General features: G+C 43.7%; 1 protein-coding gene across 7 annotated transcripts in view; it reads right to left on the reverse strand.

Annotated features, from left to right (window-relative positions):
• The window catches only part of SLC8A3 (solute carrier family 8 member A3), a 113,423-nt gene that overhangs the window by 84,197 nt on the left and 8,166 nt on the right, over window positions 1–21,060 (reverse strand). For 5 of the 7 annotated variants that reach the window (XM_071427181.1, XM_071427180.1, XM_071427179.1 and 2 more), the window contains one exon: window positions 7,221–9,032. In XM_071427181.1, the coding sequence (XP_071283282.1) occupies window positions 7,221–8,986 (1,766 nt within the window). In that variant the 5' untranslated portion in view covers window positions 8,987–9,032. Of the gene's footprint in view, window positions 1–7,220; window positions 9,033–21,060 lie in introns of those variants that run through there. The other 2 variants (XM_071427182.1, XM_071427186.1) reach the window with 2 other exon arrangements.

Genomic DNA, 21,060 nt, shown 5'->3' on the forward strand with positions numbered 1-21,060 from the left:
GGTGGGGATACTTTAGACACCGTTGTTCTCTTCATCTCATTTACAGAAGGATAAGCCCATACTTAACACAAATTCTACTGGCACTCTAATTTGTTAGAAGTCAGAGTCACAGACGCTTTATAATGATGTCGTAAGTAGCATTCCCACTGCTGGCTTTCAAAAAAACTCCCAGCACATATGATGGGATGTCCATCAATCTTGCCACCAGCATCTCTTCTTAATCCCCTGAAGCTTCATCATTCAAACTGTGCTTTCTCCTTCTTCTTTACATGTGGGAAACAAATACAACCTGTGCCTCTAACCCTGTGTGTAGACAGCATGACCTTTAAGTTACTCATTTTGCAAAGGTGCTCCACTCAGTAAGGCATGAGTTGGTATGAGTTAAGTAGGCAAAACCACAGTAAACTTGTTTTATCATGGATCAGTTCTGGTCCTTTGTTTTTAAACCCAAAACTTGGTTGTGTCATTTGTTTGGGTGAACGTCCCTGTGTTTGCCCTAAACTAGGAATTTCACTGCCCTCTCCTACACATTGCAGAATGTCCCTTTGAAGGGCCTTCTTGAAGAATCCATAAGCTTCCCAGGAGCCGCTGAAGAGCTGATCTCTGCCACGTGCCTCAGTTTTGAGCTGGAGTCCCAGGCCTCCCCTATTTAACACTGTCACATAATGCCTTTGGGCAAGAAGTCACAGTCCCTGAGACAGGATGTTGCTTGTCCTTCATGGACAGAGGGCAAGTATATCCCCCTGACACCTGCCAACAGGACTATCTGGGAAGGTAAAGGTCAGCTCAGGGCTTCTCTTCTTCCCAGTGTGGTGTCAAGGTCTCACATTTCTGCAGGCTGGTTTTACAGACATTCCAGAAACAGTCCCCTGACACTTTACACAAATCCCCTGCAGGTCACATCACCTAGACCTCACAGTGGGACAGACTGTAGCAGAAATTAAAGCATCTGTGCATGTATGTAAAGGAATTCAGTTAAATTAAATACTGCTGAGATACTGCTAAGAAAACTGACAGGAGAATTTCACAGCAAAAAGCAAATACAACAGCCTTTATCAATGGCAAAATAGTGGGGGCAAGTTTGCTTAACTTGAGGGCGTCTGCTACTGTTTTCCTTTAATGTGAATTAAAATAGGGATCAAGAACTTCTAATTTAACTGTAGAAGCAGGAAAAGAAAGCCAGGGGGTGCTTACCCACTAATAGAGACAAACTAGAGAAAAGTTTAGAGGATTCAATGGCAGTAGGCTGTAATGGGAAGGAAGCATTCCCTCCTGAGAGAAGGAAAGCATCAGCCTCACACAACAAATTCTCATTTCCTGGCGTCCCACTAAGTCGTCTTAATTTTTTGAAGGCTGTCTTCTCAGAACCAGAGCCTTAGGGTCAGTGTATGGTGTATGACAGCTATTGAATAAGATTTCAGACTCAAGTACCAAAATAATTTTGTTATTACCTTGGTCATTAATTGGCGTAATCACAGCTGATATAAATAAAGCAAAGTCTGCTGATGCAGCAGACCTCCATGTCATGTAGCCAAAATTTAATTTAGGAAAATGAACATCCAAAACTGCAGTTCCTGTTGTCAGTTTGGGGGAATAGTGAGATATTCCAGTGACTGCCTATACCTGTACCATCCTGACTCTCAAGAGCTGAAGAGAGGTCAGTGAATCTGCAAAAATTCAATGTGGTCCTGAGTAATGGAAAACTGTAAGCTTGATGCACAAAGACCTTCTCTGGATAGAGCACAAGTCAGCAGCTCAGGGAGATGGTTTTTATTCGTGTCTTTGCTTTTGATCTGGTGGGTAATCCAGAAGGAAGAGAAGTCACTTTCTCTGTATTTTTTCCACATCTGCAAAATGGGAATACTGTCTCTCAATCTCCTTTGCAAAGTGCCATGAGATCTACTGAAGAAATACCAAACAAAAGTATCAATAATAGCATTCCCCTCAAAATGACACAACCATGACTGTGTAGGTGATAAAATTAAAAAATTAGATTGACAGTTTCCTCAAGTGCTGCATGGCAAAAAGGAAGGCCAACTAACGGTGCTAAACCTCAGCATGACATCCTTCCAGCAGAAAACCAACACTCCCTTTTCTCCCCTATCACCGTGACCGGATCTGCTGGAAGAAGTCAAGAGCCATCACGGCAGGCAAGTGAGCAAGGGGTTAGGGCCCAGGGTCTCTGTGTCCAACCCCCGTTAGACAGGAGGGGAAAAGGAGGGGAAGGGGATACTGACCTTCCTACCAAACAAGGGTGGCACAACACGCAGGAGAGAGGGCAGCAGCACCAGCATGTGCTGTCTGCCCTGGGGCAACTGTTAACCAGCAGCCTTGGGGCACAGCACCAAGGTGACCCTGATGCAGACAGGACCACCTCTAGCCACCACGTGCACACAAAGACATGCATTTCGTGAGCCCCCAACAGGAGGATGATTTTTCACTGCACAGTGCCATGGCAGCCCTTTGGAAGACCAGCATTACCAAACTAAGCACATCCTGGGAGACAGCCCAAGGCTCACAGTGATTCATGGTGCAGACACAGCCATGCACACAGCAGCCTGTGGGATTCTCTGGGGAGAAGCAGACAAGGAGAGGCAACATGCAACTTGCACAACATCCTACCCAAATCTTGAAGGGAAGGAGCAGTATCTCACTGCCTATCAAGTCCCCGTATGTTTGTCTCCAGCAGTCTCTGTATAAAAGGAGTAGACAGCCCTTCTGATATCAAGCACTCTGCCTAACACACACATAGATAAGGGACTCTGGGTTTCCATATGCTACCAAAGTTTAGCCAAGCTGACTTGGAAAAGAGGCTTTGCAGCCCACTGAATACCAGTTCAACACCACAGCATCTCTCAATAGACAGTTCCTTCCTGAGCCACAGGCAACACTCTGCAAAGGCTATGGGCAAATAGCTGTAATTCTAGTAGTCTGCAAGTCCTGCAAGTAACTTAGCAAGCAACAAAGGCACCTACTAAGCCTTAAGTCAGTACAGCTGTTGCAAGTGACAGGGCCACAGAACCTCATTATTGTCTAGCATATCAGCTAGCCATTGGTAACTTGTGTATCTTTCCAAACATTCTAAAATAAGACATAGACAAATTTCCATATGAATTTCAACAGTTTTAAACAGAAGAAACAATTTAAACAGAGAAAATTTAAATAAAATTTAATGACTTGATAGGAGCTCTCTTTCTAATGTAAAAAAAATCCTTTAAACCTCAATTCATTTTTTGCTTCTGGCTCTTAATGATTTCTTTATTGCTTAGACATGATAAAGCAGCAGGGTCAATCATTCTTCTACATTTTCATACCTTCAAGAACCTAACATTTATTTCCATACAAAATAATTTAAAATAGAAGTATTCAGTCATCTTGCAAAAAAAAAAAAAAAAAAGAAGCTTTTGGGTTTTTAGTCAACAAGAGAGCTAGGATTCCACTTTAACTGCTTAGTTTTTATCTGGCCCTCACTGTGCGGGAATTCAGAAATAAAAAATGTATTTAAAAGGAGGCAGCATAATCAAATATTTGAGATTTGATCAACTCCCTTCTCAACAGACGACAGCATTCAAGATTATATGGCTTGTTCACAGCTCTCCAACACTCAAACACACCCATACATACATACATACACACACACACACACTCTGCATAGAACCGTATTTCAGTAATAGTGGCATTATTTCAATACCCCTCGTCTCAGCCTGCATTCTTTTGTGCTCCCACCCAAAAGTGAGTAAGGAAACTTTGACTGTGTTAGTCTAGAAAGAACCACAGAGGCAATAAGCAAGACCCGCTGGCAGGACCCATTTCCCTCTTGCTCTGTAAAGCTCAAATCAACTCAGCTTTTTTTTGGTCCCATATATTTTAGGGAAAGCCTCTCAAAACCACCTGTGAGACTGTTTGTTTTGTCCTGTTACATCTAAGTGAAGGCCTCTTCTCCCTTTAGTTTAGTTTCCAGGGAAAGTCCTTATCCTTGGCCCTTGGGATCTGGTAGGTGGCAGCGCTTCTCCTACAGTTTGATCTCAGGGGTGCTGTGTAATCCAATCCCCCCCCACCCGGATTAATTTAGCCATTGCTACACTTCAGGAGGCCAACCTACAAACTGCTTACAGATTGCCTGCTGCTGCACAATGTGAGTTTTTAAGTTCATGTGATGGAGAGCAAGCTGAGAGCATGAACTGAAGCTTTGCTCTCCTTCAGTTTACACAGATCAGTGCTTCTCTGTGGCTGCAGTTCTGCAGATCCTCAGCATATGTGCATAGCCACGGCAAAGCTCAGCACTGTCTTACATGTTTCCAAGAGGCTGTTAAATAATTTGTCTCCTCTGTGAGTCAAAAAATCTTATCAAAGTGACTCCATGAGAAGACTGTGAAGGTTAAGGCAGTGAGGTAGGCATGCTGGTGCAGGAGTTTTACACCAGCATGGAAACTAGAGCCCAAATTCCAGTTTTCTTAGGCAAGGATCTAAACAGTAGACTGAAGTGGGGAGCATGTTAACTTCTCACTGCTTTCTCACTCCTTTTGTATTGCCTGCTGACCATCTTAGTCTCCCTGCTGTCCTCTCTGTTCTGCACTGGGCTTGGTGGACTCCTGGTTCCCCCTTCAGTGTGCAGGGTATGTCAATACCTCGTGGTGGATCCCCCTCAGTGGCCAGGCATCTAAGAGTCAGACTCAAATATTTAGCCAGGCAATGCCCTGGCTATTTGGTGACCCAGTGTCTTCAGACAGCCTTGTACCAAGCAATTCTGTGACTCATATACTGCCCTCTGGGTCAGTAAAACTCTACCAAACACCCTATCCACCCATCTTCCCAAACTGGGCTGAGCAAACTGTTTGTTGGAATAGCAGCATTACGGGTCTGAAGTCCAAAATTCAGATTTAAATCACTTCAAATTTATTTGAAGCCTAAATAATAAGTATAATATCAAAATTATTTTTCTGCATTCAGATTTAGAAAGCAGAGAAGGAAGAAAATATTAAACCCACCTACTACTGCTTCCAGCTTTCTACAGCTGCTACAACCTGGACCTCAAAGAGGAGCTGGCAAAATGCAGCAACTGACCTGTGTTCACTGAATTTAAAGGCCCAAGACTCATTACTGAAAACTATCTCCATGTTTCCAGACTAAATTTCCATTCCTATAATTCCTGGAGGTATGAATAAAGGAGTAAATAGGGAGTGAATAAAGATATGTGCTGGCTGATATTATCTCCCTCCCTGTTAGGCTTATTAGCTTGATTAAATGCTATGTTGAGCCACTACACTAATTCCAGCTTCAAAATAAATTAAAATCTGCTAGCCACATGATCTTCATGGCCACCGAGGCTAGTGAGCTTTGTTCTTAGTAGGCTTGTGATGCAGAAGTGAAAATCTCATTAATGCATCAGGTGTGGTCACCATTTTAAATACACTACAAATGTTCTGTCTATGCTCTAGGCCGCTGTTGGGTCAAAAACTACAGTGTTAAGCAACTTACACAAACTTGTTTTCCGGACTGCCTTTTTTTTATTGGAGTCTGTGCCACGAGGTTCTGAAAACAATTTGTTTTAACCCAAGTGAAGCAACTCTGTAGGTATGACCTTCTGTCACACTTTTCAAAGACAAAAAGAAGTCTTCCAATAGCCAGCACATGAGAGAAAGGGAGCACAGCTCTGAGTACTCTCTGGTACCCCAGATCTGCTGGCCTTTCACTGATGGTCTTCTTCAAGCAAGGAAAGTCTCTGCTTCAAGACCTGGTTAAAGCAAAGCAGTACCCATCATATTTTAGGTAGCCTGCTCACAAGAGACTGTAACCACAAACGTAACATTCTTCTTTGCTTTCTCCACAGAAATTAGCTTGTGGGTTCAGTTAAGGAGACTGACCTGCATGGTCCATCTTCCCAAAAAGGCCAGATTAGGACAGCTGATCCCCTTCCAGCTCTGACACTGGCTGAAGCCAGCGAACAGGAGCTTCTCTTCCACTAACAGGAAGAACATATACTTATAATCAAGCATCAAGACTGTGGATATTAGCTGGATTAAATTGTTTAGTGGGCTAAAACAGAAGGGCCTATCAAATTAGGACATCCCTGCTTTGTAGAATTTAATATATTAACATCCTTCTGGGCACAGTATTGGGAGGTTTGGTACAAATATTTCCTTTCTCTGATGTCAGATGCAAGCCTGTACAATTCTTCCTGTGATAGGTCAAGTGATTAGGTTTTAACAAAAGGAACTAGGCACTTAGCCTAGCACCAGGCTCACACCTCTGTCCTTCTCCCTGCTCAACTAAGGGACTTTTCTCATTCCTCACTTCTGTTAACAACAGGTACTTAGAGCAATTAGACATTATCGCCTCTCTGGTCTTTATTACTTCCTAGCTTAGCATCAGCTACTTAGTATGCAATAAAAAAGCTGAATTAATAGGATGGGTGCTGCTTCCCTTCTTTATTCTGTATGAAAACACTGGGTCATGGAGCCACATGGGCAGGCTGTGATCTGTAATGCTTTAGACCATAATTGCCATTTGCCACAGTATTTTATAAGGGGGAAAAACCACAGGTAGCAAATGAACAGACATACAGCGATCATAGAGAAGGTGATGTAGGGCATACAGGTAGACTATAGAGTCATAAAGGCTGCAGGGATTTCAGGTTCAGCAGAATAGCTTTGCAGCTGTGCCTGTGCTGGGAATTAGCTGCCACACAGACCTGCCAGTTGCACAACCAAGCTTAGGGACGCAGGTATGAATTATCGCTCGTGTGAAAATAAAACCCAAGGACTACTGAGCAGCCCTTGCATGCCTGGGAATAATTGTTATGAACCTTTAATCTAGGGATTGCAATAAAGTTCTGTGTTCCCTATGTTTGGTGTTCAAAAAGAGGCTTTCCCGTATTTGCCCAGCCAAGTAAAACCTCATCTTTTTCCTTCTCTCTCTACCTTAACTCTCCATTAACCCTTAGCTTTATTACAGGACCTCAGAGAATGATATATTTTCTTCCTATCCCTGATCCCCAGTATTTCTAAGCCTCAGTTTGTCATTCCCAAGAGGGAAGGGACAAGAGCTTTGAGCTCTTAAATCCTGCTGTCAGCTCTTGCCTGATAGAGGTAAGTAGGGAAACTGATAGAAAGCTGAAGAAAAGGAGCCTGTCCCTTGTCAGCATTCACCTGTAATGGACTCAAAATGTGGGGTTAAATACCATAACTAGACCCAAGAACAGAAATGAATGGGGTACTTACACAGTTTCATCATTCTTGAACTCCAACTCCCCGTAAGTGTCTTCAAAGTCTTCGCCACCTCCTTTCGCTGTCCCTTCTACTGTCCTAAACGGCACTATGACTGTACCCCGCGCACCTGATGTCCTTAGGACTTTGACTTCCATCACACCAATGCTCTCACTGACGTGTATAATGTCACACTCAAATGTGAAGATGCCAGCATGGTCATCATCCAGGATAGTCACTGTGGCCACACAAGGAGAAGCCAACATGGCCTTTGGGTATGGGGAGTTACTGAGGTCTGGAGGTTCCTCACTCTCCACCACACGGAGATTACTGAGCCGCACAAAGAAATGCTCATCTTCCTCAAAGATGTCATCATCAATAATTCCCACAGAGAACTCCTTCTGGGTCTCCCCAGATTTCAAGACAACAGTCCCCTCTGTGAACTCATAGTCAGCACCAGCATTGGCAGAGCCATCCTCTGTTTTATAGTCCACATAGATGGTCTTGGACATGTCCCCTCCTTTCCGCACCACTGTCAGGAGGACAGCACCACAGTTCTCAAGACACTGGTAGGAGCATGGGTCAAAATAAATTTTGGAGATGAATTCCTCGGGTTCTTCTGGCTGTACCTCATGCAAGCTAGTGGTTCTCTTGGCTTGCTCAGCTGCATGTTTTTTCAGAATATTGCCAGCTCCTGTCATCATTCTGGTTGCTTGAATGCGATAAAAGGCTCTGCTCTTCTGCTGATGAGACAAGGCGTAGTAGTTGGCCATCTCCACCAGCTGGTCCAAGTCCTTTTCTGGGTGCTTTTGCTTCAGGTCCTTTAGGATCCGGATCATCTCTTTGCGAGATTCATCTACCTCCTTCCCCTCCACAGTCACTAAGTTCCCATCTAGAAAGTGAGAGTTCATCATCTTGCCATCCATCTCAATTCCCTTAGGGTGATCACCTTCTGATTCTATGATAATGCCCCTGTGCTTATCAGTACGGTACTTTTTGTGCATATACTTGTAGAAAAGCAGACGTCTATCTGCTATCCAAGCCAGAACGACACAAAGTGGAAAGAAAAACAGCGTGAGCAGGCCTTCCCAAACCTGAACCACACCTGGAGAGAAGACAGCAAGGATCATGTACAACCAGATGTAAGCAAAGATGCTCCATGCAGCTGTGACAAAGAAAACCCTCAGGTGTTTTATCTTCCTTGTTTCCCCATCAGGGATCACATAGACACAGATGGCAATGATGATAAACATATTGAAAGCAGCGCTGCCAACAATTGTAGATGGCCCCAGGTCTCCAGCTATGAATCCATGCCCACACACTTCTATCAGAGACAAGAGGATCTCAGGAGCAGAGGAGCCCAGAGCCATGAGGGTCAAGTTGGAAACAGTTTCATTCCAAATCCGAATCGTGGTTGTTGTGGTCTCTCCATTGGGTTTCTTAATTGTTATTTCTTTCTCCTGTGATGTAATGACTTCTATAGATGCCATAAAACGATCTGCAATGATGGAGACTCCAAGGAACATGTAGATCAGCGCTACAAAGTATACGATAACACGGGCAATTTTGTCCCCAAGGGATGGGTTTTCTGGGTACCATATTGGCAGGATAACACCCTCCTTGCAGTCAAAAGATCCTGAACACGAGCTGTTTTGTACTGTACTGGTTGAGTCTCCCGTCAGGCCAGCATCCACCTGCAAACCATGCAAAAACAGCACAAAAGTAACCAGCCCAAAATGGAGGAAGGCCGAGGTGACAGGCTGCAAGCTTAACCACGCCATACACAAGATGCAGCTTCCACTGTGTAGATCCAAAAAGGCCAAGAACCTGAAACAAACAAAACAGAGAGGGGGGAGGGAAGCATGAGAGAGAAGGAAGATGCAACATTTACCCAAACGCACTTCAGTATCTCACCACTGAAGAGTACTGGTAGAGATGTATGGGCTGTCTCTCTGCCACTTTGAAGAAGGTATTTAGCAGGGACTCTAACAAACTGCAGCATTTACATGCCCTGCAGATCAACTGCTAGAAAAGTAATTCAAAGGAAAAGTGTGTGCATGTGTGTGTGTATACATATATATATATATATATATATATATATATATATATATAAGCTCATTCCTGACCTACATCATGTGCAACAGGAGAACTTAACGCTCCACTACCACTCACCTAGTGATGCTATGGTGATCCCCAGCGCACGGCATTTCAACTCAGCACAAGCTGTCAAACCTAAGGACACCCCTGACTCAGAACCCAGGGAATACAACAAGTCAAGCAGTCTCTAGCAACGCAAAAAGTACTACTTAAGACCAGTGACCAATCTCCAAATGAAGTCCATTTGTAGGATGTGATTCAGTCATAAATCATGGAGTACCTTTGTGACAAAATCATCCCCACAAACAGCCCCTCCTAACAGGCTGCAGAGTCTGCAGAAGAGTCTTATGGCTCCCCCAAGCTCCGATGCACAGGTGGTCCATGTTAGAAGGTAAAGGTATCAACTCAGAAATAGGGCAGAAGACTCATGCTCAGCAAAGTGGCAAAGGCCATTTATCACTAGCCTCTCCTTTGCCATCTGGACAGTCACATTTTACATCAATAATCATGCTTTTAAATGGTCACAGAAACCTACAAAAATGCCACATTTAGGAAAAGTTGTGCTCATGAAACTCAGAAGACAGAGCAAAATGCATATACCCACTAACATTCCCTCTGCATCCCTAAGAAATTGATGTATTTTCAAATATCTTCTAAAATGAAAGTAATCTCTAACCTAAAATACCCTACAAAAACAATGGAGCTGATCGATGTAGCACATAGATTTGGCATATCACTGCCCAACAATACCTTCTACTACTTACAGACTACATTGCTGTAGGGCTTGCACCATTTAAAATTGGATTCTGAACCCTTCACATTATCATGGATCATGCTATTCTTCTTCCTTCATAACGGGCCTCTGGAAGAATTTGATCTCAAGCTTAACTGACAAATCACATTTGTGAGTCCAGACACAGGCAAGTACCTCACAGGAAACATCAACCTTAACAGTGGCATTATCTACAGCACTTGGAAGGTTCAAAAGCCTTAACTCCCACTAACTTTCATTGAGGTTTGTACTGCCAAATGAGCAGGTCTAGGATTCATTTCCCTTACTGTAACTATCAAATCTTGAGCAGCAAGTCAAACCAAGTCTCTTGGGCTCCCTTTGTAGTCAGAGGAGAGACTCATTTCCAGGGAGCGATCCTTCCCGTCCCACCCTGTGCTGACCCAAAAGATGTATTTAGGATCTACATCTCCAGAAGGGATTATGTCCCTTCACGCCTCTCTCTGTTGTCTCATGAGGGTGCCCAGTCAGGCAGTTTATAGGAAGATGCCTGAACTTCAGATGACAGCAGTTCAAAGAGATTAACTAGCTCCTGAACACTTGAGGAGATCCACCCTCCTCTCTGAACTGTAAATATTCCAGACAACATTATTGTGTTATCAGCAGTAATAAATGCATCTCAAATGCCTATTTTATCATCATATTGTGTTGCTTGCCTATTTCCAAAAGCAGGTGCAATCTTCCCAATATCAACAAAAAACATTTTCAACTTTCAGATAAAAATCTATAAAGACAGCAAAACAGGAGAGAAAGCGTGAACACAGACTGCAAATGAACAAAACTGCTCCTGACAAAGCACAGCAGAGGGAAGAGAATTGATTATGCAGTATCAGGATCACAAATCCATATCTGACACCCTTGATATTAAAAAATAATACAGTTCTTCATGCTGTGTGGACTAATTCAGAAAAGTGAAATTCTCCCATGTTCGCCTACATACCCTCCCACTCCAATGCCTACTTACCTATCCTCTGGTATCCCACAGCCCTGGTGCCTGATTGAGCTCCCAGGGATGAGAAGGACATCAGCCCCAGTGAGGACTGCTAGACAGCCCCAGCCCCAGCCTTGAAATCTCACTAAAACACCCCACTGCCTGCATAGCTCAGGGTCACAGCGAGGACTGAACTGCCCAGCAAATACAACTCAGATTCAGTTTGATGCTCCATTTTCTCCTCCTTCCCTCTCTGCACAGTACTGCCTAGATTTCGGGCTGCAGGGTGTTAGGAAACTCCTGAGAAAGGGCCAGTGAACATGTGCAGGCCAGTGACTGTGAGCAAGCCCAAGATCTCTGGGCTGCCAGGTAGATGTGTGCACACAACAGCAAAGATGACGCATTCCAGGTGCCTCTGACGCAAGGTGCACACAGAGACCAGCTGCACAAGCACAGCAGCTCCAAAAACACCCCAGGCACATCAGATCATCCTTTTCCATACTGCGGCTGCTGGCAGGTATCCACCAACCTCTTGACACTTTCAGCTCCCAGCTCCTACTTAACTGTACCACATCCAGTAGGTGCTGTGTCTTCCAAGATCAGCCATGTAGAAATGGCTGACAGAAAGACAGGAGTACTTTCAAAAACATATACGTGACTCAACCACCTAAATTTGGTTTCAAACATTATTTAGGAGTTTAAGTATCACTTAAATTCAGAGCCTTGTCTAGGAATAGTGCAATGAGTAAATGCCCTCTGAAATAAATCACTCCTACCACCAACCTCCTTCTCTGTGGGACAAACAACTTCTGTAATTAACACTGTCTACCTTCTGTAATGCCATGATGGTTTCTATTGCTAGGCACTCCTCGACACACTCCAGGACCTTGCCAGTTCTGCTTAAATTTTTAATTTGATTTTAAGCAGAGGGTAATTTTACCATTATTTATCAAACTAATAGTATGTTATCTCAAAGACAATCTCTGCCAGGGCAGCCTCTGTTTATGTGTTAGGATCTCCAAACTCAGGCTATGTGTTGCAGACTAAAATCTCAGAATTTGGGAACATTTTTCTTCACTGATTTTCATTTGCTTTGACATCGAGTAGAGGTCACAATCATTTTTCTAAAATGAAACGATAATGACCTGATCCTACAATTCTTTGCCACAGATAAAACTTCCCAGTGGGATCAACAGGAACTTTGCTCACAGCCATGCTGTCTAATAAGATCTTAATATATGTTCATTACAGGAAAAACAGCAACCTAACCAAACTGAAAAATACAGTGAAGCATTCTTATGGTCACCCCCCTATTGAGAACTGCTGCAAAAATGCTTTATAACAGAATAAAAGCATTAAATTTTAAAAGTGGTCTTAAGAAAACATTGAGGTAATGCTTTGACATTCAGGTGACAGAGGACAGAAGAATTAAAAATCACTCTTCTAGCTTCAGGTCAACAAGGTTGCTTACACAAGGTGCAAGTTCTCCCTAAAGTATAGCTACTAAACTCAGTCCAAAAACCAGAGGAGGGAATTCCTGGCCTGCCTGGAGTGCAGCAGATACTCCCCACTCCTCCTCTAAGCAGTGGCATTGATCTCAGCAGGGCTGACTATGACAGGAGCCAACCTTTAGCATGAGACTTGCTCTGAGCACCAGGCCTCCAGGTGGCCTTGCAGCACAATCCTGAGACACTCCTAGGCACTCAGGAGGCGTCATGGTGTCACCCCTCTGACACCAGTGCAACAAAACACATCCACATCTGGCACAGAAAGGTGTCATTCTAGCACTGTCACTGCCCTGGCCCTACAAGATGCAAACAGCAGGAGGCTGCAGCAACAGTAGAAAGTTAGTTGGTACTGGGTGATCACAAGGATCATAATTTCCACCATCTCTTTGCTATCAGACATAATTTTCTCCCACAAGTCTCTGCTTCCAAATTGAATACATGCAAATGAGGGCACTGGTAGTGAAGGGACCAGAAAGTGCCCCCTGTATGGTAGGGTAAGTTCAAAGCAATCAATCAATGCAAAAGAGAGACAAAGTGCTGTGAGCATCACTGCACCAGGATGAGCAAGCATTCAACAGCAAGGCTCTGGGAAAACACATAATAGTTATTTTAGTGGAAGGCACTCCTTCTACAAGAGTTGACAATGGCCACATCATCTATAAATGCATAAATAGAACCCATAAATAAAAAGATGAGTCTTGAAATCCTTCTGAAGACAGTCTAGAGGGTAGTATGGACCACACTTGTCACAATTAAGGTCTCTTCCAACCCGAACCACTTTATGGTTCTATGAGATAAATTCTATGATATTTTATAATAGCTGAGTTTCAGAAGACTGATGGTTTGTCTCCTGTGGATTTGTATTTGGCATAAAGCTGGCAAGGGTATACTGATACCTTATAATTTAGCTTTTTGTATACAACTTCTTTCATGAATCTAAAGGTAAGAATATTTTCAAAAGGAATAATTTACAAGAAATAAAATCAAGAGGCAACATAACACAGTGATGACTGATATGTAACCTCTACATACCAAGTTCCTATATCACTGCTCATTAAACACAAAACCAAAGGCAACCCCCTAAGTCCCTATTAATTTCTTATTTAGGCAAAATGCCCCTTAAACCATCAAAAAAGCCTTTGGATTTGACCTGGAAATAAGATTAAGTCTTCCGGCACCTCCCGCTCCTTCTCCTCTTCCTCCCACCTCCCACACAAATGAGACATGGGAGTACATCTGTGACTAGCCAGAAAAGGCAGCTGATTAGATCTCAGCATGGGGTGAGCCCTACTCAGGCGTGGGTGCTGCACTGGAGCCAGGCAGAGATGGCTCAAGGTGCACTTAGCAAGCATTTGTCCCAGCACAGAGCAGATACAGCACTGCTATCAGCATCATCTCACAGCCCCGCTCCAAAGCTGAGTGAGACAGAAATAAGGCTCAGCTTAATAACATGACTTCACATTCCTCAGTTCCAAAGCACACAAAAGCTTTTTGATTGAACATACAGGGGTTTTCACAACCATGAACTAAAATTGAAATTATAGCCTTTTTGCCAAAGAACACAAATGACTGACTTTTTGCAGAGGAGGTATTGTACCTACTGCACAGTCCTCCCTCCTCCAGCATAAAAGCATGGCAAAATATTTAATACAAAACAAAGCCTATTTTTCAATTTTCTCCATTGAAATGCTATTGAGCCCCTTGCTCATCACTACAAGAATAGTATCCAGAATGCAAGTTAAGATTTACCTGCAAGCCAAAGGCCACAGCAGTGTAATCAGATTCATTTTGTCTGACAAGTACAAATTTCCAACACAGACCAGGCCTTAAACTGTCAGACTAATGGCACATGCCTGCCTATCTGAAATGAGCACAACCAAGGAGCCCAAACTGACTTTACACAGATTATGACACAGCAAAGAGGTAGTTTACCTCTGTACTATTGTACCAGCCAGGTTTTATGAGGGAAACAGCACAATAACTCATGTCTAGACCTTGACAGATCCCCACAGTTTGGCTCCATGGAAAAGTTATTGCAGAGACCTGTAGGTGCTTGTTGCTTTGCACTTCACAGTAAACATGCCAAAGCCCAGAATTAGCTGCCTATGGATTAATCCCCTTGGTATGTGTCAAAAGCAGCCTTTCTTTTTGCTCAAGATGGTGCAAAAAAAAAAAAAGCTACCATAAAAAAAGCTACCAGCTCTCTTAGCAAGTCTTTAGTATTTACAAGCTGGTGTCCCTTCTAATTTGAGCAATACCCACCATTCTAGCATGGTAAATGGGTGTAAATTGACATAACAACTGAAGTCTACTAATTCCTTATAGAAATGCTGCAGTGATGAGATCCAGTTCATTTGGTGATCCCAGGGGCTGGTTCAAGCAGAGCACAAGTCTGTGTACAGCTAGGAGCAACCTCCAAACACTCAACTTGCCCTGGGGAACCAGTCCACACTGTTTTTTCTGTAGTTTAGTATCCATGATGCTCCTGGAAAAGCAGGGGCATAAATAGCTAACCCATAAAGATGCCTGTACTTAATTGTCCCTTTCCAATACCCCACTGACTGCACTTGACTGGCCAGGCATTTTATTTCCTTGCTCACACCTGACCTAAAGAACATCTGTATAGGACAGACAGATATATGGGTAGTGGAGCTGCAACACAGCTCTGTACACAGACATGCACAGGAGCTGGCAGACACTGCAGAAAGCCTCCAGTGGGCAGCCACAGCCACACTTTAAAAGCCGTCCTTATTGATGGTGTGTGGTAGTGCAGCCTCCTTTGAGGCCACGATGGGTTCGCTCTTCTGCTCCCCATACACATCCATGTCTGAGATTCCTCAGCCTGGTAAAGAGCAAGAGTTGCTCTTTTTTCCCCCAGAACCATAGCCTCTTTTACATTCAAACCCCAAAACCTAGTATTTAGGCTGACATACAGATTAGTAGTGGGCATGCTCCTGCTGAAAAGGCAGCATTATCTGCTCAGATATAGATGAGGGCTTTTTCTTTTCATGAATATTACACAAATCTCACTGTTGTTTTTCCAGGACTTTTAAGCAGGCAATTCACACAGGAGGTGGCAGGGATCTCTGGAGGCCATCTACTTCAACCCCCTGGCTCAAATAGGGCCACCTAGAGCCAATTGCCCAGGACCACATACAGCTGGCTTTTGAATACATTCAAAACATACTAAAAAATACATTTGAGGATATTCAAACACAACCCCTCTGGTCAGCCTGTGCCTGTGCTCAGTCACCCACATAGTAAGAGACTAAGAAGCACAGCTATGGGGTCCAGGCCTGCTTGTGGCCACCACATCCTGCTGTTACTGTACAGGGACCCAGAGCAAACTCATCCTGTGTACAAACTGCACCTGAAGCTCACTGCAGTGCCATAGTGACAATCACATGTGCATTTGGCAAAAAGTCAGTGTTGTGGCCTTTCAGAAGTCACTGGGAAGCCTCCATTGCACATTTAGAGGCTGACCTTCAAGGATCAGTCCTTTCAACATTTCTAAACACAGTTAAAGCCTTTAGGTGCTTGTATCCCCTTACAGGTGAACTCCCTGTTCTTCCCAGTGACTGAGTGGTCCCAAAATGAGAGGGAAGGTTCAGCCACATTCTCCAGACTCTTATGCTCATGATGTGAAAGGCCCAGTGAAGATGCTGAAAATCTTCCCTTTTAGGTTTAGGAGGCTGAGGGAAATAAAGAAGTGGAGTTACTTGGTCACACACTTGGTGGTTCCCCTGCCTCTTCCATGGACTGCAGCTTAAGGAGACAAAACATGGAGCACCTGACAACACACGGGGTTGCACCAGACACTGGTTCCTCTGCTGCAGCCTTCAAGGTACTGGTTTCCATCAGACTGTCTTGCTGGTTTATAAAGAGTAGTGAAGACCATTTGGGGAACAGTAGGGGAAGGGGAAAATCATTTCAGCAGTGTGAGGAAAACTTCTTGTCACTGAAAGACATTTTATGTACTGCCCGTGGCAGCACACAGGGTGTGTTATTTACTGCTCCTGCTTCATAGACATATTATACTGCTGGTTCAGGTGCCACCATCAAAGTGCAACTTATCACCTAGTGACTCACAGCATCCTACAGATGACAACAGCAATTCTGACATTTCTTTAGCATTCTGGTGACAGATCTGTAACTGTTACAATTAAAGACTCTAGGATTTGTTGTCAACAAGCACAAGTGCACTTGTGCCTCAAAGCCCATAGTTATTTGCACAGAGAGGCAGGCTAAATGGTACATAAGGAGAAAAGAGGTGTTGTAGTCACATTTCATCTTTAGATCCAGACTTTGTCAAGAAAAACACAAGTTTTCTGACAGAAAACCTATTTGAGACAAACAAAAACCACATGATGTGCTGGATTTGGTGCAACAAGTAGGCAGGTAGGGAGCCCTTAGCTCCCATCCTCTGGAAGAGCCTGTTTATTTCTTAACTTATTCTTAGAGGAAAAATAAAAACAAAATTTATTACTTTTTTGGTCTATATGCAGCAAAAAAAAAAGTTTTTGCCAAAAATGCCACATCACACAGAAGAGAAATTATAAACCCTCCACAAGTCTGTTCAGAAGGGCCTATTCCTGGCTCAGCAAGAAAGAAAACATTAAAAAGGTGAATGGAGGCAGAAGCAGCAAATGGTGAAGTGGGAGACTGGGCAGAAAACCGGGAGGGGAGAGGAGAAGAAGGTTACACTTCAGAAAGCATCTTTACTACTGCAGCAAAAACAAGTGGTTGTTGTCATATTAGAAAAGCCCTCAGCCTAATTAGCACAGATTTCATTTATTTCACAGTTAGCTAGACCAGAGACAGAAGAGTTGCCCGGTCCATGCCTCAGGGACTTCCACTGCCTTCCTCCCCTTGTGACCATTATTTCCTAGTACTTTGTCCAGCTGAGTTTTAAATTATCCAAGTGATGGCATCTCCACAACTTCCCATAGAGACTCCACCATGATGTAATTTATCTTGGAGGCTTTAGCCATCTTCCTTATATTTAGGATGAAATTAAGAAAATTTATGCTGCTAGTTCTCATTATCATGTCCTTGGAGCACTCTCAACCATTCTCCTCCCTGTCTAAGATTTACATGCTACAGATACTTGTAAATAGCTCTTCTCCTCCACAGCTTTTCTTTGGCCAAAGCACACAAATTTATTTTAATCTTTATAAATTAGCCCAGGCTGCCCTATAATCATTTATCTTCATCTCCTCTTGATTCTCCATCTTCAAGGCAGTCAGAAGCAGACAGGTATCTCAGAGAGCCATAGGTCAGTGCCTGCTCCCAGCGAAAACAACAGCAGATCTTCCCTCTTTGGAGCAGGAAAGACACGCCTGGGCAGTGAACACTTGCCTCTCAGCTCTGCTGTACAGCTGGTTTTCACGAGATACTGGACTCGTTATGAAGGTTAAATCAAGACTGATGCACAGAGACCCACTGTGTTGCTCACTTTTTAAGACCTCTCCACCTGTTTGCTGTGCACCCCCAGCACGGTGGGGCTGGCACAAGGAGCACAGTGCTGACTGCCATGTGCAGAATGAAAGCAGAGATTTCCAGAGTTTCAACCAGAAAGTCAAGGTCTCCAGCTGAGATGTGGGAAATACACTGTAACACGCCCACTGCTTCTGCAGATCTGAGCACAGCAGGAGGCATGAAAAATGCACTGAGCTATGGGTTATCCTCAAAATACCTCCCACTTCACTTGGGAGGTGCCAAAACCTGTAAATTCACCCAGTTTGAATACAGTTATCAAATAAGATTCCACACAGCACCTTCACCCTTTACTGCCATATATCCCCACGTCTCTCTTATTGACAATTCAGATATCTTCATCTGTTGTTTTTTCAGCTGCTAATTCTGCAACTGCTTTAAAAAAATAAACCCTCGCATCCACGATGATTAATTCATTCTTCATAAGTCCGGGCTGTTTATTGCTCTTTGTTCACTAGCTGTTTACAGATTCTCTTTTAATACTAGCTCTGTTATTTGCTAGGGACTCAAGTCATATTTACCATATGGTAATTGCAGAGATGACATGGACAACAAACAGTGGAAGCTGAGCCACTACGGCAATTACAGTAAGTGGCAGCAGTCTCCAGGCTATCTGCTGCCCCACCTCCATTTCTTCTCTCCCCACCCCTCTGATGGCTTTCCCTATGGGCTGTATAAAGCCATATGCCACTCTGATCTCTACAGCAAAGACAGGCAGAAATTTGTTCTTCACTACAGAATTACCAGACAGGTTGATTCACCTTTTTCCTTTCAGTTTGTGTTCCAACTGCAGGTCTGCCCTCGCTGGCTGGCTGCCCCGCTCTGTCCTGCCAAGGGCAGGAAATCTGAAATATTGTCTGGAGCTAGACACCCTCAATACCGACATCCTTCTTTCTCACTATTACAGCCTCACTACCTTCCTCCTCTGCCTCCTCCATGGTCTGAATGTGCCTTAGATATTCCCCCAAAGGAGTTGCAAAGGACCACATTTCAAAGGGTGGTTAGAAGCTTAACAGAGCAGCTTTTAACCCACTTGGACACCTGGAACCCACTGAAATCACAGATTTTCCACTGGACACCTAAGCATGATTTAAAATTCCTGCAGAAAATCAAACAGATGACTATGAGAGACTACTGCAGTTTTCTCCAAAGAAAGACATGAGGTTATTTCTTGATTCCTACCAAGAGCATCAGGCAGATTCCATACCCAGATGTCATAGGGCTAAGCCAGGTAAATACATGACTCGATCCATTAAGAAGATTCAAAAAAATCAAGATTACCTATATTGCCAGCTTGGGGGCAGTGCATACAACAAAGCACTTTGTTTGTAAAGGATGAGACTTCTCCCCTGTGGTTTCCAACATGTCTGCAATGATACTCTCCCATTCCCAGCAGTCAGCAAGTCCTAACTTAGATACCAGTGCAGAACATTTGAAAACTGGATGCAGGATATCATGTATCAGAAGAACTTTCTAGCAACATATATAATAATCATACTACTGTTTATCTCCAAAGTGAAGAAATAGCATTTTCCTGGTATTCAGAGCACTTACTTTCACCAGCTTCCTCCCCTTGACCCTCCCCTCTAAAAGCCTGTTTTTACACAAAGTCATCTTAAAAACCAGAACTATCCAGCCTAGTCAATTTGCATACCATCAGAGGGGGGCTGGCAAGAGAGAAGAGAGACAGAGTACTTAGGACCAGATTTTCTCTGGCGTAAATCAGCATAGGTCCAGTGAGCCCAAGTCAGCAGAGCCAGCTTACTCTATTGAAAGAGATGCCTTAGGAACTTTGGCAACATTTCATACAACAGAAACCGTCAAAAGGAAAACTTAATCTATTTCTTCTTCACAACCCACATCACACACAGTAGCTGGGGCGCATCTACCTACTTCCCCATACAACTATATTCCTGTCCATCCTGCCCTGATTCCTCCTTCCTCCCAATACTCCATGCTGGCCCCAAATCTGCCACAACTAGTCCTGCCAACAGGAGCAGCAGCTGAGTCATGGGAGATGACCACTTCAGCCAAATGCACTGAAACCAGACAAGAGAAGGAGAATATTCTCCTTCTCTCCACAATCCCAGACTGCAGCACACAAGGCTTAGAGTCTCTCCCCTCCACCATGTGCCCACTGTCACCTTGGATCAGCACGTGAAGTGCCTCATCCTGAAGGTAAAATGACAGGAGTCACTAGCTTAATGCATGTGCTTGGATAACATACTCATCCCATGCAGCACTCACTGTACAATCTATTTAAGCCACCAGGGCAAAAAGAGAGGACAGCTTCTATCCTGCCACTGAGGGGCACAGCTTCCATCATGGATCCTAGTAGTCCCATATCTCCATCAGTTTTACTCAGGAGTTTGAGTACCCTTCAGCAACAGCAAAAATTATTTTTTCATCCTTTTCTGTGAAGAGAAAAATCAAACTAAGATGCATTTAACTTGCTTTCAAGTCCAAATCTCTCCTAAGACCCTGCTACAGCAAAAAAACTGCAAGGTCCCGCTCTTGCTGCAAGTTTCAGTGAAGGACTGACTTGAGTAACAGCTGAGGCAGGAATAAACAGCCAGTTTTCACACCCTTCTCAAGACTCACTCCCTACCCCTCCTGCCTCAGCCCAGAAAGCCTCTCGTGCCCAGCCATATGTCTGTGGTTGTGCTCTGAACCCAGCTCATCCTGATGTTGCTGATGACAGGAACTCCTGTCATCTGTCACAAGTCACAGGCAAATGCTTTTCCAAAACAGAAGCAACAGTCCTCCAACTCCAGCAAGCGAGGAACAATGGATAGGAAGAATGTTATCCCAGGCAGAGCCACCATTAGTGTTGCATTCAGGTCAGAGACATGAACAGGTAAAAGAACAAGCACAAAACATCTTTGACAAAATGATGGTCACTTTTCAAGACAAAGCCTTAAAACAAATCCATTTTGCAGTGGGAGTTCAGGGAGCAGACAAATGAATAAAACTGGTTCTCAATGAATTTGAGGCCTGTATCAAAACAAATCTTCACTCTACAGACATAGAAAC

The sequence above is a fragment of the Agelaius tricolor genome, unplaced genomic scaffold (assembly GCF_023055355.1).
Source record: "Agelaius tricolor isolate 1412-34295 unplaced genomic scaffold, bAgeTri1.0.p SCAF_5, whole genome shotgun sequence".
Taxonomy (NCBI): Eukaryota; Metazoa; Chordata; class Aves; order Passeriformes; family Icteridae; genus Agelaius; species Agelaius tricolor.